Below are 17,518 nucleotides of genomic sequence, written 5' to 3'. Positions count from 1 at the left end.
AAATCCGTACCCACGGCACCCTCATAGATGTCATCCTAACTAACTCACCCTCCAAATACACCTCTGCTGTTTTCAATCAAGATCTCAGCGATCACTGCCTCATTGCCTGCATCCGTAATGGGTCTGCAACCAAACGACCACCCCTCATCACTGTCAAACGCTCCCTAAAACACTTCTGCGAGCAGGCCTTTCTAATCGACCTGGGCGGGGTGTCCTGGAATGACATTGACCTGATCCTGTCAGTAGATGATGCCTGGCTATTCTTTAAAAGTGCCTTCCTCACCATCTTAAATAAGCATGCCCCACTCAAAAAATGTAGAACCAGAAACAGATATAGCCCTTGGTTCACTCCAGACCTGTCTGCCCTTGACCAGCACAAAAACATCCTCGAATAGCCCCCGTGATATGCAACTTTTCAGGGAAGTTAGGAACAAATATAAACAGGCAGTTAGAAAAGCTAAGGCTAGCTTTTTCAAACAGAAATTTGCATCCTGTATTACACACTCAATAAAGTTCTGGGACACTGTAAAGTCCATTGAGAATAAGAGCACCTCCTCCCAGCTGCCCACTGCTCTGAGGCTAGGAAACACTGTTAACACCGATAAATCCACTATAATTGAGAATTTCAATAAGCATTTCTCTACGGCTGGCCATGCTTTCCACCTGGCTACCCCTACCCCGGTCGACTTCCCGGCACCCTCCACAGCAATCCGCCAAAGCCCCCCCATTTCTCCTTCACCTATCTAGATAGCTGATGTTCTGAAATCGCTGCAAAATCTGGACCCATACAAATCAACTGGGCTAGACAATCTGGACCCTCTCTTTCTAAAATTATCTGCCAAAATTTTTGTAACCCCTATTACTAGCCTGTTCAACCTCTCTTTCGTATCGTCTGAGATTCCCAAAGATTGGAAAGCTGCCGCGGTCATCCCCCTCTTCAAAGGGGGTGACACTCTAGACCCAAACTGCTACAGACCTATATCTATCCTACCCTGTCCCGCTCAGCCCAGTCAAAACTGTTCGCTGCTCTGGCACCCCTATGGTGGAACAAGCTCCCTCACGACGCCAGGACAGCGGAGTCAATCACCACCTTCCGGAGACACCTGAAACCCCACCTCTTTAAGGAATACCTGGGATAGGACAAAGTAATCCTTCTAACCCCCCCCCCCCCCTAAAAGATTTAGATGCACTATTGTAAAGTGGTTGTTCCACTGGATATCATAAGGTGAATGCACCAATTTGTAAGTCGCTCTGGATAAGAGCGTCTGCTAAATGACTTAAATGTAAATGTAAATGTAAGGTCTTCGAAAGCCAAGTTAACATACAGATTACCGACCATTTCGAATCCCACCGTACCTTCTCTGCTATGCAATCTGGTTTCAAAGCTGGTCATGGGTGCACCTCATTACTGTGCAGCCGTATTCATCGACCTGGCCAAGGCTTTCGACTCTGTCAATCACCACATTCTTATCGGCAGACTCGACAGCCTTGGTTTCTCAAATGATTGACTCGCCTGGTTTACCAACTACTTCTCTGATAGAGTTCAGTGTGTAAAATCGGAGGGCCTGTTGTCCGGACGTCTGGCAGTCTCTATGGGAGTGCCACAGGGTTCAATTCTTGATGTTGCTCTTGCTGCTGGTGATTCTCTGATCCACCTCTACGCAGACGACACCATTCTGTATACTTCTGGCCCTTCTTTGTACACTGTGTTAACTAACCTCCAGATGAGCTTCAATGCCATACAACTCTCCTTCCGTGGCCTCCAACTGCTCTTAAATGCAAGTAAAACTAAATGCATGCTATTCAATCGATCACTGCCTGCACCTGCTCGCCTGTCCAGCATCACTACTCTGGACGGCTCTGACTTAGAATACGTGAACAACTACAAATACCTGGTGTCTGGTTAGACTGTAAACTCTCCTTCCAGACTCACATTAAGCATCTCCAATCCAAAATGAAATCTAGAATCGGCTTCCTATATCGCAACAAAGCATCCTTCACTCATGCTGCCAAACATACCCTCGTAAAACTGACCATCCTACCGATCCTCGACTTCGGTGATGTCATCTATAAAATAGCATCCAACACTCTACTCAAAAAATTGGATGCAGTCTATCACAGTGCCATCCGTTTTGTCACCAAAGCCCCATACACTACCCACCAATGCGACCTGTATGCGCTCGTTGGTTGGCCCTCGCTTCATACTCGTCGCCAAACCCACTGGCTACAGGTCATCTACAAGTCTCTGCTAGGTAAATCCCCGCCTTATCTCAGCTCACTGGTCACCATAGCAGCACCCACTCGTAGCACGTGCTCCAGCAGGTATATCTCACTGGTCACCCCCATAGCCAATTCCTCCTTTGGCCGCCTTTCCTTCCAGTTCTCTGCTGCCAATGACTGGAACGAACTGCAAAAATCACTGAAGCTGGAGACTCATATCTCCCTCACTAGCTTTAAGCACCAGCTGTCAGAGCAGCTCACAGATCACTGCACCTGTACATAGCCCATCTGTAAACAACCCATCTATCTACCTACCTCATCCCCATACTGTATTTATTTATTTATTTATCTTGCTCCTTTGCACCCCAGTATCTCTACTTGCACATTCATCTTCTGCACATCTACCATTCCAGTGTTTAATTGCTATATTGTAATTACTTCGCCACCATGACCTATTTATTGCCTTAACTTACCTCATTTGCACTCACTGTATATAGACCTTTTGTTTTCTTTTTTTCTACTGTATTATTGACTGTATGTTTTGTTTATTCCACGTGTAACTCTGTGTTGTTGTATGTGTCGAATTGCTATGCTTTATCTTAGCCTGGTCGCAGTTGCAAATGAGAACTTGTTCTCAACTAGCCTATCTGGTTAAATAAAGGTGAAATAAAATAAAAAACACACACACACACACAAACACACACACACACACACACACACACACACACACACACACACACACACACACACACACACACACACACACACACACACACACACACACACACACACACACACACACACACACACACACACACACACACATAGACCATCACTGCTGTGAATGGCTCACACACACTGCATCAATCACTCTGTCACTGTCAGTCACATCGCTAATCAAGACGCAGTCATCACAGGCACAGAATTACGGACGCACATATACACAGTTGGAGAAATTCATCATTAAATGATAGCCTCACTTTACAGAAGACAAAACAAAGTGTACAAAGTCTACACTTAGAAAAAACAGTTCCAAAATGGTTCCGCAGCTGTCCTCATAGGATAACCCTTTTAGGTTCCAGGTAAAACCATTTTTGGATTCCATGTAGAACCCTCTGTGGAAAGGGTTATTTTTGTTGTTGTTGTACTTTAACCCATTTTTCTCCCCAATTGGTAGGTACAGTCTTGTCACATCACCGTAACTCCCCTACAAACTCAGTAGAGGTGAAGGTCGAGAGCCATGCGTCCTACGAAACACAACCCTGCAAAGCCTCACTGCTTGCTTAAAGTGGAAGCCAGCCGCACCAATGTGTCAGAGGAAACACCATCCAGCTGGCGACTGAGGTCAGCTTGCAGGCACCCGGTCGCCACAGAGTCACTAGATAGGACAAGGAAGTGCCGGCCGGCCAAACCCTTCCCTAACCCGGACGACGCTGGGCCAATTGTGTGCAGCCTCATGGATCTCCCAGGCACAGCCAGCTGTGACACAGCCTGGGATTGAACCCGGGTCTGTAGTGACATCTCAAGCACTGCGATGCCCTAAACAGCTGCGCCACTAGGGAGGCTGTGGAAAGGGTTCTACATTGAACCCAAAAATGTTCTACCTGGAACCAAAAGGGGTTCTTCAAAGGGTTCTCCTATGGGGACGGCCAGGGAAACCCTTTAAGGTTCTAGATAGCACCATTTTTTTCTAAGAGTGTACAAAGTGTTTGTTATCAAGGCTGTTCAATTAAAGCTACTACTGTCTCAAAGTACTATACAATGACAACGAATGGACAGAGTGTGGGAAAGGAGGAGAATGGCAGCCTTACCCATAATCGTCCAACGAGTACATGGCCTTGGAGAGAAAGAGGAGAGGAGAGATGCAAAGAGGGGGGAGAGGGGGGAGAGGATAGAGAGGAAGAAAAGGGGTACAAATCTGACAACTGTCAAGCAGGAGGCACATGCCGCTCCTCGCACCCCTGACACATACAGAGAGTGAGAGAGATAGAGAGATCGAGAGAGAGAGAAAGAGAGACAGAGACAAAGAAAGACAGAGACAGAGCGAGAGAGACAGACAGACAGACAGAGAGAGAGACAAAGAGAGAGAGGAAGTGAAGGAGGGAGTCCAAAGATCTGTGACATCCTGTCTTCTTGGGTAACTCAGACAAGCTCATCCGCTCAGGGGATTGAATGGCAGTGGCACACATACAAACTGAAACACACACACACACTCTCTCTCTAGCTGATCTTTTTAATTACCACACACTGCAGGGAGCTGGCAGAGGGGAGGTAGGAAAAGTGTGTGTGTGTGCTTTTGGTTTTACCATCCTTTTGGAAACCAGAAGTCCTCACAAGGAAGGATAGTAAAACAAGGAAAATTTGCACAAGTGCGCACATTTTGCTGGTCCCCACAAGGAAAAAGGCTCATTCAAATCAGCTATTTGGTTAACCTGTTAGCAGTCGAATGGCTTAGGGGTAGAAGCTGTACATTAATACAGCTGAAGTCGGAAGTTTACATACACTTAGGTTGGAGTCATGAAAATGACACAAGTCATTTTTCCAACAATTGTTTACAGACAGATTATTTCACTTACAATTCACTGTATCACAATTCCAGTGGGTCAGAAGTTTACATACACTAAGTTGACTGTGCCTATATAAACAGCTTGAAAAATTCCAGAAAATTATGCAATGGCTTTAGAAGCTTCTGATAGGCTAATTGACATAATTTGAGTCAATTGGAGGTGTATCTGTGGATGTATTTCAATGGGTACCTTCAAACTCAGTGCCTCTTTGCTTGACATCATGGAAAAATCAAAACAAATCAGCCAAGACCTCAGAAAATAAATTGTAGACCTCCACAAGTCTGGTTCATCCTTGGGAGCAATTTCCAAATGCCTGAAGGTACCATGTTCATCTGTACAAACAATAGTACGCAAGTATAAACACCATGGGACCACGCAGCCGTCATACCGCTCAGGAAGGAGACGCGTTCTGTCTCCTAGAGATGAATGTACTTTGGTGCGAAAAGTGCAAATCAATCCCAGAACAACAGCAAAAGACCTTATGAAGATGCTGGAGGAAACAGGTATAAAAGTATCTATATCCACAGTAAAACGAGTCCTATACCGACATAACCTGAAAGGCCGCTCAGCAAGGAAGAAGCCACTGCCCCAAAACCGCCATAAAAAAGCCAGACTACGGTTTACAACTGCATATGGGGACAAAGATCGTACTTTTTGGAGAAATGTCCTCTGGTCTGATGAAACAAAAATAGAACTGTTTGGCCATAATGACCATCGTTATGTTTGGAGGAAAAAGGGGGAGGCTTGCAAGCCGTGAAGCACAGGGGTGGCAGCATCATGTTGTGGGGGTGCTTTGCTGCGGGAGGGACTGCTGCACTTTACAAAATAGATGGCATCATGAGGAAAGAAAATTATGTGGATATATTGCAGCAACATCTCAAGACATCAGTCAGAAAGTTAAAGCTTGGTCGCAAATGGGTCTTCCAAATGGACAATGACCTCAAACATACTTCCAAAGTTGTGGCAAAATGGCTTAAGGACAACAAAGTCAAGGTATTGGACTGGCCATCACAAAGCCCTGACCTCAATCCTATAGAAAATTTGTGGGCAGAACTGAAAAAGCGTGTGCAAGCAAGGAGGCCTACAAACCTGACTCAGTTACACCAGCTCTGTCAGGAGGAATGGGCCAAAATTCACCGAACTTATTGTGGGAAGCTTGTGGAAGGCTACCTGAAACGTTTGACCCAAGTTAAACAATTTAAAAGCAATGCTACCAAATACTAATTGAGTGTACGTAAACTTCTGGCCCACTGGGAATGTGATGAAAGAAATAAAAGCTGAAATAAATCATTCTCTCTACTATTATTCTGACATTTCACATTCTTAAAGTAAAGTGGTGATCCTAACTGACCTAAGACAGGGAATTTTTACTGGGATTAAATGTCAGGAATTGTGAAAAACTGAGTTTAAATGTAGTTGGCTAAGGTGTATGTAAACTTCCGACTTCAACTGTACATGCATTAACAGAACCAAATAACAAGGATTAACGACCGGTATTACAAGCGGTAGGCTACCACATGGGCAATCATTAAAGTGCATTGTGGGCCGACACTGTATAGCCTAGGCTACTATTCTACTTTTTTTTGCCAGGTTGGAGGTGATTGGAGCATTGGCCATTTGACACAACATTAGCGCATTATAGCCTCAGAAATAGAACAACCTTGTCGACCGCTGTTGAATCATTAATGAATAGTCAGACACATCCAACTCTTTTTATAAGACTGATTGATTTATTTACTAGCAAGCAATGAAAATGTGCATTGTATAAAAGAAAGTCCACAGAAACAATTGTTTTTACTGAAGTGCCATAGTGCTATACACACCGTGCATCTAGCATTTAGCATCTAGTGTCTAGCATCTAGCATCTAGCACCTAGCATCTAGCACCTAGCATCTAACACCTAGCATCTAGCATTTAGCACCTAGCACCTAGCATCTAACACCTAGTATCTAGCACCTAGCACCTAGCATCTAACACCTAGCATCTAGCACCTAGCATTTAGCACCTAGTGGAGTAGCTGCTGTAGCATCAAAGGACAGTTGGAAAGAAGAGGAGACGTGAACACTTTAATAGACAAACTAAGTTAGCAAAAACAATTGCTTATAATCATTAGTAAACACTCCCTCTATTAGGTAAAGTTTATCCACATGAAAATAAAGTTAATAAAAATAAAATAAATTATAAATGAATGTAGGCCTATGGTTTTATTTTATTTTCATGACTGTCTTCATCCTTAACCATCAGTTACGTGGTTATTCACAGCGCAAGTGCTCAGCCCTCCATTTCCTGTATTCCACAATCAGCTTCTTTGTCTCGCTGACGTTGAGGGAGAGGTTGTTGTCTTGGCACCACACTGCCAGATCACTGAGGGCACTATGGTGTTGAACGCTAAACTGTAGTCAATGAACAGCACTCTCAGCTAGGTGTTCCTCTTGTCCAGGTGGGAGAGGGCAGTGTGGAGTGCAATAAAGATTGCGTCTTCAGTGGCTTAGGGGTTAGGTTTAGGGTTTTCAATTAGGGTTAGGGGCTAAGGTTAGGGGGGAAGTTAAGTTTAGGGTTAGGGTTGGATTAAGAGATAGGGTTAGGGGTTAAGGAAAATAGGATTTTAAATGGGAATCAATTGTTTGGTTCCCACAAGGATAGTAAAACAAACATGTGTGTGTGTGTGTGTAAGAGAAAGAGAGAGAGATTGGGGGCGTAGAGTAAAGGAGGGCACATTTTTTTTAAATCTTATTCAAAAAGACTTGATTACCTCTGACTCTCTTTGTGGATTATTCTGACACAACACACTGCAGCAGCCTAGCCACACTGCCTTAAAGACTCTGCATGGTCAATCTGACACCTGCAGTAGCCGTACAGCATTTACTGTGATGCAGCCTCCGCAGAAATCAGAGCAAACATACTTTTTGCGCTTCTCGGAGCTGAGCAGAGCTGTTGTGAAGGAAGCTGTCAAGGAAGTGAGTTTGTATTTATACCGGACCTCCCACGGCCACCTACCGTCAACCAATCATGTCAATGCGGAATGCTACAGCGATGTGGTACGGCGCTCAATTTAGCCTCCGCAATCATACCGTCCTTAAGCAGCCTCCCATTTTCAGAGCACGCATAAATTAGCATTTAGGAAAACAGTCATTTATGACGCTTGATGATGATGCACTACAGCTCTCCTTCCTTACTCTCTGTTCTACATTATCACAGCTTTACGTAACTTACTTCACCAATTTACACCCAATGTTAACTACAGCTTCCATTTCATTATGCAACCAATGTGTGAGTACTTACATTTGCAAAGTGGAGAATAACTAGGAGAAAAAAAGTACATAAAATATTTACAAAATAATAAACAGGACGAAAAGCAACATAAACTGACCGAACCCAGACTTGAAATTCAGGCATAGCTGATAGCAATCAATGTGCTAAACCATGCCTTATGTTACACATCAATTTATCAATGATCTTCCACCTGGGACGAACAACACAGTTAAAAACATTGCGCTCTCAAACGTACCCCTGTTTGCAGTCACAATCTCCTACCAGGCAAAGTGATGAACACCTCTACAATTACAAGGAAAAACAAAGCACGCCTTTATATTTCAATTACCTGAAGCGATGATTCTTAAACAGGATTACTTTGTAGTTGTATAGAGTATCTTGTGTGGCCGCAAACAAATGTTTGCCACCAAAATCAAATTCATTCTGTGCGACCACAGAAACTGTCATACATTCACGTTTCACGTGTTCAACCATCAAACTATCGGAGAAAAATGCTGCAAACATCAAAATGTCTTCTAAAAAAACAGTTTTACTGCATGAATTCGAAAGATACAAATTCCACAGCTTGGAAGTGTACTGTATCTCTCAGCCGTGCCTCTGCCTCATATCTAGGAGTTAGGATTTTCCAACAATTAACTATAGTTTACTTCAGAGCACACAGCTGTGGGACTACAAAGCACTCACCTGTGCCAGTTCAAAGTGCACAGTGAATGGATTCCACCTGGAACCAAGCCTTACAGTAAACCTCAAAGGACCAAGAAGATCCATATAATTCAGCCGCAGGGGTTGAATTACAGGGGTGCTCAGGTTAGGGGTAAAGGCTTGAAAGGTAGCATCATGGTACTCTCATAAGCAAAGGATATTCCAGAAGCAGTGAATATAAGCCTAGGTCCAGCCCCATAGTTTCAGGGTATCCTCAAACAAAGATATTGGCACGTATTCCCATCTCTCTACTGTCTGCAGTACTCTCTGTGGTGCATCGAGTAGTGAGGGGGCTGCCATGGAACTGGAATTAGTCACTTGAATTATACTTGGTAGTCACCCCTAGCTCAGCTGAAACAAGCACACACATATCACCATCTAAAAGCACACATATGGATCACACACACACACACACACACACACACACACACACACACACACACACACACACACACACACACACACACACACACACACCCATACACACACACACACGCACACACACACACACACACACACACACACACACACACACACACACACACACCATACACACACACACACACACACACACCATTAACCACACACTCCAATACACATCAACCCAAACCATTAAGCTTCGTGCTAGATCGATGGCCCACATGCTTTCAGTGCTAAATTACATTTCAGAATTCTCTCACAGGGAGGTTTAAGTGCATCAGTTATATATATATATAAATCAACTACAGCTGGATAGAAGTGTTAGGCTTTTAATTGGACCTGCTGGAGACAGAGAAATGACCTAAACCTGTCTTTTTCATAATATGTATACTAACACCAACACTACCTAAAGTCTGTCTCTTCTATACTCCCTCCAATACTTCCCAGCAGTAATGAGTGAGTCTATTCTCACGTTAGTCTGTGGTTAATGGTTGGCTTACTCGTTAAAGGGTTTAACTCACCAGTGTGACAACAGCAGATTCATTGGAGACGACACTGCTGCTGTCTGATCACAGTCACAGTAAAGACTATCAATTAGAAGTCGACCCATTATTCACAATGGCCGATTAATTAGGGCCGATTTCAAGTTTTCATAACAATCGGCAATCGGCATTTTTGGACACCGATTGTGGCCGATTAAATTGCACTCCACGAGGAGCCTGCATGGCAGGCTGACTACCTGTTACGCGAGTGCAGCAAGAAGCCAAGGTAAGTTGCTAGTTAGCATTAAACTGATCTTATAAAAAACAATCAATCTTAACATAATCACTAGTTAACTACACATGGTTGATGATATTACTAGTTTATCTAGCGTGTCCTGCGTTGCATATAATCGATGCGGTGCCTGTTAATTTATCATTGAATCACAGCCTACATCGACAAACGGGTGATGATTTAACAAGCGCATTCACGAAAAAAACACTGTCGTTGCATCAATGTACCTAACCATAAACATCAATGCCTTTCTTTAAAATCATTACACAAGTATATATTTTTAAACCTGCATATTTTGTTAATATTGCCTGCTAACATGAATTTCTTTTAACTAGGGAAATTGTGTCACTTCTCTAGCGTTCCGTGCAAGCAGTCAGGGTATATGCAGCAGTTTGGGCCGCCTGGCTCGTTGCGAACTGTGTGAAGACCATTTATTCCTGACAAAGACCGTAATTAATTTGCCAAAATTGTACATAATTATGACATAACATTGAAGGTTGTACAATGTAACAGCAATATTTAGACTTAGGGATGCCACCCGTTAGATAAAATACGGAACGGTTCCGTATTTCACTGAAAGAATAAACGTTTTGTTTTCGAAATTATAGTTTCCGGATTTGACCATATTAATGACCTAAGGCTCGTATTTCTGTGTGTTATTATGTTATAATTAAGAGTATGATTTGATATTTGATAGAGCAGTCTGACTGAGCGGTGGTAGGCAGCTGCAGGCTCGTAAGCATTCATTCAAACAGCACTTTCCTGCATTTGCCAGCAGCTCTTCGCTGTGCTTCAAGCATTGAGCTGTTTATGACTTCAAGCCTATCAACTCCCGAGATTAGGCTGGTGTAACCGATGTGAAATGGCTAGCTAGTTAGCGGTGGTGCGCGCTAATAGCGTTTCAATCGGTGACGTCACTCGCTCTGAGACTTGGAGTAGTTGTTCCCATTGCTCTGCAAGGGTAACAATGCTTCGAGGGTGGCTGTTGTCGATGTGTCCCTAGTTCGAGCCCAGGTAGGGGCGAGGAGAGGGACGGAAGCTATACTGTTACACTGGCAATACTATAGTGCCTATAAGAACATCCAATAGTCAAAGGTATGTGAAATACAAATGGTATAGAGAGAAATAGTCCTATAATTCCTATAGTAACTACAACCTAAAACTTCTTACCTGGGAATATTGAAGACTCATGTTAAAAGGAACCACCAGCTTTCATATGTTCTCATGTTCTGAGCAAGGAACTTAAACGTTAGCTTTTTTACATGGCACATATTGCACTTTTACTTTCTTCTCCAACACTTTGTTTTTGCATTATTTAAACCAAATTGAACATGTTTCATTATTTATTTGAGGCTAAATTGATTTTATTGATGTATTATATTAAGTTAAAATAAAAGTGTTCATTCAGTATTGTTGTAATTGTCATTATTACAAATAAAAAAATAAATCGGCAGCGTTTTTTTTTGGCCCTCCAATAATCGGTATCGGTACTGAAAAATCATAATCGGTCAACCTCTACTATCAATCAGCAACTAACAGGAGACAGTAATAACATCACAGAGAGCGAGAGAGACAGAGACAGAGTGAGAGAGCAAGAGAGACAGAGCGAGACAGAGAGGGAGAGGGAGAGGGGCCTCTATATTCATAGCAATAAGAGAATACTATGTAATACATTGTCTCTATCTTGTGACTTTGAAGTGCTAAAGAAATGCAAAGAAAATAAAGTTAACTTGAAACATGAATTGGAACACAAAAAAACGTACACAAACACACCATGACAAGCCATCAGGGTGAAACCGTGAGTGCACACACGTCAACAGGCAAAACTATGCCCACCACATACCCACACACACATCCTGAGAGAGCCACCTTCTCCAACACGTTCACATCTCACCTTAATACACATAATATTACTACTCTAACTGATAACCTGCTAATAGACTTAACATGTAATAATATGCCTCAATCTGGTCTCAGAGCATTTCATATTATTCTGTACGTAAATCCAATAAAGTTTATTTAGTATGATATGTTACGATTGGTGTGGTGATATGTTATGATTGGTGTGGTAATATAAGACAGATGGTTGATATAGGCAAAAAAGGACCCAAAGGTTGCGAGTTCGAATCTCATTACGGAAAACTTTTGCATTTGAACTAATTAGCAACTTTTCAACTACTTACTACTTTTTAGCTACTTTGCAACTACTTAGCATGTTAGCTACCCTTTCCTTAACCCTTTTAGCTAACCCTTCACCTAACCCTAACCTTAACCCTTTAACCTAACTCCTAAACTTAACCCTAACTTTAACCCTAACCCCTAATCCTAACCCCTAGCCTAGCTAACATTAGCCAGCTAGCATACATTAGCCACCTAGTTAGAATTTGTAACTTAATCATACGTTTTGCAAAATCGGAACATATACATTTTGCAAAGTCGCAACATATAATATAAATTGTAATTCGTAACATATCTTACGAAATGGGTGATGGACATCCACAAATTAATACATACCATACGAAATGTAACATATACTAAATGGAGTGTCTCGGATTTATGTACTGAATAATACGAAATTCTCTGAGACCAGGTTGCATGACTGGGGCACAGACTTAAATATTATCATGCCTTATTTTAATATAATCCCCCTCACCCCTCTCACCTCACCCTTTGGGAAGTTTAATTCAGATAAGTAATTTATTAGTTCCATTTAAGCAAAACCCCATACACTTGGGGTTAGTCTGATTAAATAGGAAACTCTATTAGTGATGTGAAATTCACCATGAACGTGACTGAATGCAGGTCAGTGTGTGTGAACCAACAGTGAGAAAAGCTTTTAGTCCAGTATACTGTAGGTTAACTCTGAATGGAAACAGTGTCTGCATTCCAAATGGAACCCAATTCCCTACGTAGTGCACTTTATAGGGAATAGGATGGTATTGGGACGCACCCAGTGAGGTTCTGAGTCTGTAACCTTGACTAATGTATGTTTGACCTGTAGAGATTACTTCATCTGGTTAGAATCAATGGCCATTATGTCACTGTTAGAGAGACCAACAATCACTTACTGGCCTACATACATAGCATGGAGAGGGTCACGTGATGAACATTTGTCACAATACACAAACACACACAATCAATCAAGAGCATACATGAAAGTGCATGCACACTGACACCACGCGAACACACACTCACACCCTAAAACACCCATACACATTACTACAGATGAAGAATGGTTGAACCACAGTCAATGTTGCCACCTACTGTACAGCTCTATAACAGTGTAGGCTACATGAGTTTACATCCCCAGCCAGACATATATGACGGTCACAGACATTATGTAACCATTGAAGTCAGTCAGTTTGGTAGGGTCAGCTTGGGTTAGCTCATGGCACAGTAAGCATACAAAAACAGCTGATGAAAAGTGTCTTAGGTAGGGTATACGCTATGCTCAATGCCAAGGTGGCAGGGAAGGGGAGAGGGTAAAGGAGAGACAGGGTGCATGGGAGAAAGGGGAGGAGATGGGGATGAGGGAGCAGTGTGATAATGGAGGTGGAAAGAGTAGGCCGGAGGCCTAGGTGAAAGAAGGGGAGACAGAAGGAAAGGTGAGGAGGGGACAGGGAATACTGCCCTGTGGGCATAGATAGAGGGCACTGTCTGACTGTGGGCATTCTTGGCACACTCCCACTCTGACCTTGGGAGATACAGCCTAGACACACGCACGCACACGCACACACATACACACACACACACACAGAAAGAGAGAGATTGGCTGCCCAAACACTGCCAACAACAATTAGCCTCAACCTGGGGTTCCTCTGCCTGCAGCAGACCTGTGCCAAAGGCTGGCAGTCACCACAGAGCGACAGTAAAACCTTGGCGGATTGGCCACGATTCAGTGTTACACTACAGTAAGGCCAGTTCTGATTGGGTTGGTGATCTGATTTGCAGGAAGAACTGTCCCTTTTGGTTAGGGTGGCTGTGTTCGGTGTGAGATTTGATAGAGCAACTGAGTTCTGGGTATGGCTCAGTGAGATAATACTGGAACTGGCTCAGTGAGATAATACTGGGAACTGGCTCAGTGAGATAATACTGGAACTGGCTCAGTGAGATAATACTGGAACTGGCTCAGTGAGATAATACTGGAACTGGCTCAGAGAGATAAGTACTGGAACTGGCTCAGAGAGATAATACTGGAACTAGCTCAGTGAGATAATACTGGAACTAGCTCAGTGAGATAATACTGGAACTGGCTCAGAGAGATAATACTGGAACTGGCTCAGAGAGATAATACTGGAACTAGCTCAGTGAGATAATACTGGAACTGGCTCAGTGAGATAATACTGGAACTGGCTCAGTGAAATAATATGGGAACTGGCTCAGTGAGATAATACTGGAACTGGCTCAGTGAAATAATATGGGAACTGGCTCAGTGAGATAATACTGGAACTGGCTCAGTGAGATAATACTGGAACTGGCTCAGTGAGATAACACTGGAACTGGCTCAGTGAGAAAGTACTGGAACTGGCTCAGTGAGATAATACTGGAACTGGCTCAGTGAGATAATACTGGAACTAGCTCAGTGAGATAATACTGAAACTGGCTCAGTGAAATAATATGGGAACTGGCTCAGTGAGATAATACTGGAACTGGCTCAGTGAAATAATATGGGAACTGGCTCAGTGAGATAATACTGGAACTGGCTCAGTGAGATAATACTGGAACTGGCTCAGTGAGATAATACTGGAACTGGCTCAGTGAGAAAGTACTGGAACTGGCTCAGTGAGATAATACTGGAACTGGCTCAGTGAGATAATACTGGAACTGGCTCAGTGAGATAATACTGGAAATGGCTCAGTGAGATAATACTGGAACTGGCTCAGTGAGAAAATACTGGAACTGGCTCTGTGAGATAATACAGGAACTGGCTCAGTGAGATAATACTGGAACTACACCTGCATTGCTTCTACACCTGCATGGCTTGCTGTTTGGGGTTTTAGGCTGGGTTTCTGTACAGCACTTTGAGATATCAGCTGATGTAAGAAGGGTTATATAAATACATTTGATTTGATTTGATTTGAACTAGCTCAGTGAGAAAGTACTGGAACATGGTAAATGCTTTTGAACCAGTAGGAGCTGCTGGTCACAAAACGGAGACCACAATCAACACAAGACACAGAGGGGAAAGCATTCCCTCTATTGGAAGTAAACACTGATCACAGACCAGTTGACCTGGGTCTGTGTGTCTTGTGTGTGTGTTCACCTGAGCATGTTGCAGGATCTGATGGCCTGATAAAATTACATTTGTAGGTTGTTTTTGGTGATGAGAAATCCTATAAGTTAATGTTGTGATCAGACAACTGTGTACCCTACAATCCAAAAAGGCCCATAGAATCAAAACCATAGAATCAAAATTCCAATTCCATGGCATTCTGGAACCATTTATAACGCAGAATAGAATTAGAATGGATTGAATTATATTTCTATGTTAGAGCCACCACTTATAACCATGTTACACATGACGCACGTGTAGTCTGGTTTCTATGACAACAGATCCATCTGCAGACTACTCCCTCGGTGTTGGTGACACATCACAGAGATTGTATGGGAGCACGAGCAAGAGCTGGGTTGAGACGTTTGCTGCTTTTGTGTTTTATCAACGCTTTCTCCCCTGTGTCTATGGCCATGCTCGTTGCTTTTTGACACTGAAGCGGATTCCTTTTCCCCTATTCACATGGAGAATTCACAGCCCCACCTCATAGGCTCAAATAAAGGTAGAGTCGCCGGTCATCCTAAAAACAAAATTTGACTATAATAAAAGCCTGGCTTTAAGAGCGGCATATTTGCTAAGTGCGTCCTCGACAGCACGAATAAAATGTTATACTATGAATTTGATATTTTCGGTTTATCCGACTCTATCCCTTACAATCCCATCAAATCCGTCCTCGAATCTGATCCAGCCTTGCAGTAGCAGCAGCGGCAGTCTGTGTGTGGTTCATTGTGCATTAATAACGCGGACGGCCAGAGCATGCTTTGCTTACCTCATCTTCTTCTCTCCACCGTAATGATAAATGACGAATGACCTGTATTCAATATGTCACCCTTTCTGGACGATTCTCTCAGTCCAGAATATAGTCGATGTAAATATTATAATATGTATTATGTAGCTATAGCCTAGGCTACGCCAATGCTACGAATCCTGCCGGCGATATGCAGAGCAAGGTGCTAGAAAGGCGACAGGGTGGGGTAAATGCCACAAAACGATGCCACAGTTTTAGTCTCTTTTAAAGTGAATCTCTAACCAGTCCCTCTCGAGGTCCTGCTGGTGTTTTCGGTGCCATTTCAGAACGCTACAGAGAACTGTCCTGGCGAGAGACCGGTCTGTGCAGCTGACAGCGGCTTCTGGGGTGCCATCTTCCCTTCGTCCAGCACACGGAGAGTGGACGCGCGGGGGGGGAGGGAGGGAGGAAGGGAGGGATATAGAGGGGGGGGGGGGGGGGGGACAGTCACCGTGGCTTCGTTCGCTGAAGGTCTACAGCTGCTGTAGCTACTGTACGCTAAGTCTATACCACCCTTCTGTTTCCTCTCCAAACCAATGATATTCAATGGTCGTCGGGTTCAAACTCAGGTTTCTTTTTTGAAGTGTGACCACTAAGCCTGTGACCCTGACAACACCACCAGGTAATAATGTAACATGTCTAGCACTTAATGTAGGCTTGGTTTTGGGTTAGGACACCTGAAACCTATTTTTATTTTATTTATTAATTTAACCTTTATTTTACACGACTAAGATCTTCTGACCTGCATGCAGACAAAGTACAGGGCCAAGGACATAACATCAAGGAATCACCGACGACGGAATCATTAAACATAGCCTGCAAGATGGCAGGTGTGAATGATCTGTACCCAACTAAGATGCTGGTGTGGTCACAGACTTTCACTTCCACTGTCTAGCCTTGATTTTCAAGCCACATATTCTTCAGATACCATTAAAGAAGAAATATCCTTGAAGTTGAGCCAACTTAAAGGGGCATTCCAGTTAAATTGTGATTTTAGTTTTTTCTTAAATTATATTTCCACACTATGAGGTTGAAATAACACTGAAATTGTGAAAATTATGATAATGGCTATTTTGTTTAAGAGCCGGGATTTTCAGACTGTTCAGGTGGAATGGAACTTTTGGCCCACATCAAGACATGCACAATGTGATCTGTTTATCTGGGAAAGGGGGTGGGCTCTAGACCATCCCATCAGCCAATCAGGTCTGTGTATGTAAATATTTTCTATTTTGTTTCCTAATGCCTACACCATCAGACCGAGCATTTCAAGGGCCAAGGAGGCTCAGGGAAATTAAGTCGTTTTATTAGACATACAATGATGATTTAAAAATACAATTACAAAGATTGCATGGGGGCTTTAAAGTCTCTGGGAAAGGAAACAGAGGGGGGTGCATACACAGTAAACTAGCCTACCCAATGTCATGTTGTCACCGAGTTGGATAGCATACATCTAGCCTTCTGACCCTCACGTACGCTGAGGCCTACAGTTTCTGTGAGCCGACA

At 43.1% G+C, this 17,518-nt stretch overlaps 1 protein-coding gene across 4 annotated transcripts in view; it reads right to left on the bottom strand.

Annotated features, from left to right (window-relative positions):
- Positions 1 to 16,391, bottom strand: part of LOC106608079 (ena/VASP-like protein) — a 141,544-nt gene extending 125,153 nt beyond the window's left edge. For all 4 annotated transcript variants that reach the window (XM_045721005.2, XM_082976996.1, XM_045721006.2 and 1 more), the window contains exon 1: positions 15,998 to 16,391. In XM_045721005.2, the coding sequence (XP_045576961.1) occupies positions 15,998 to 16,002 (5 nt within the window). In that variant the 5' untranslated portion in view covers positions 16,003 to 16,391. The remainder of the gene's footprint in view (positions 1 to 15,997) is intronic.
- Between the last annotated feature and the right edge of the window lie 1,127 nt (positions 16,392 to 17,518).

Source organism: Salmo salar, chromosome 06 (genome assembly GCF_965601325.2).
Source record: "Salmo salar chromosome 06, fSalSal1, whole genome shotgun sequence".
Lineage (NCBI taxonomy): Eukaryota > Metazoa > Chordata > Actinopteri > Salmoniformes > Salmonidae > Salmo > Salmo salar.
Note: the sequence above shows the minus strand (reverse complement) of the source record. Positions and strands in the feature narration are given on the sequence as shown.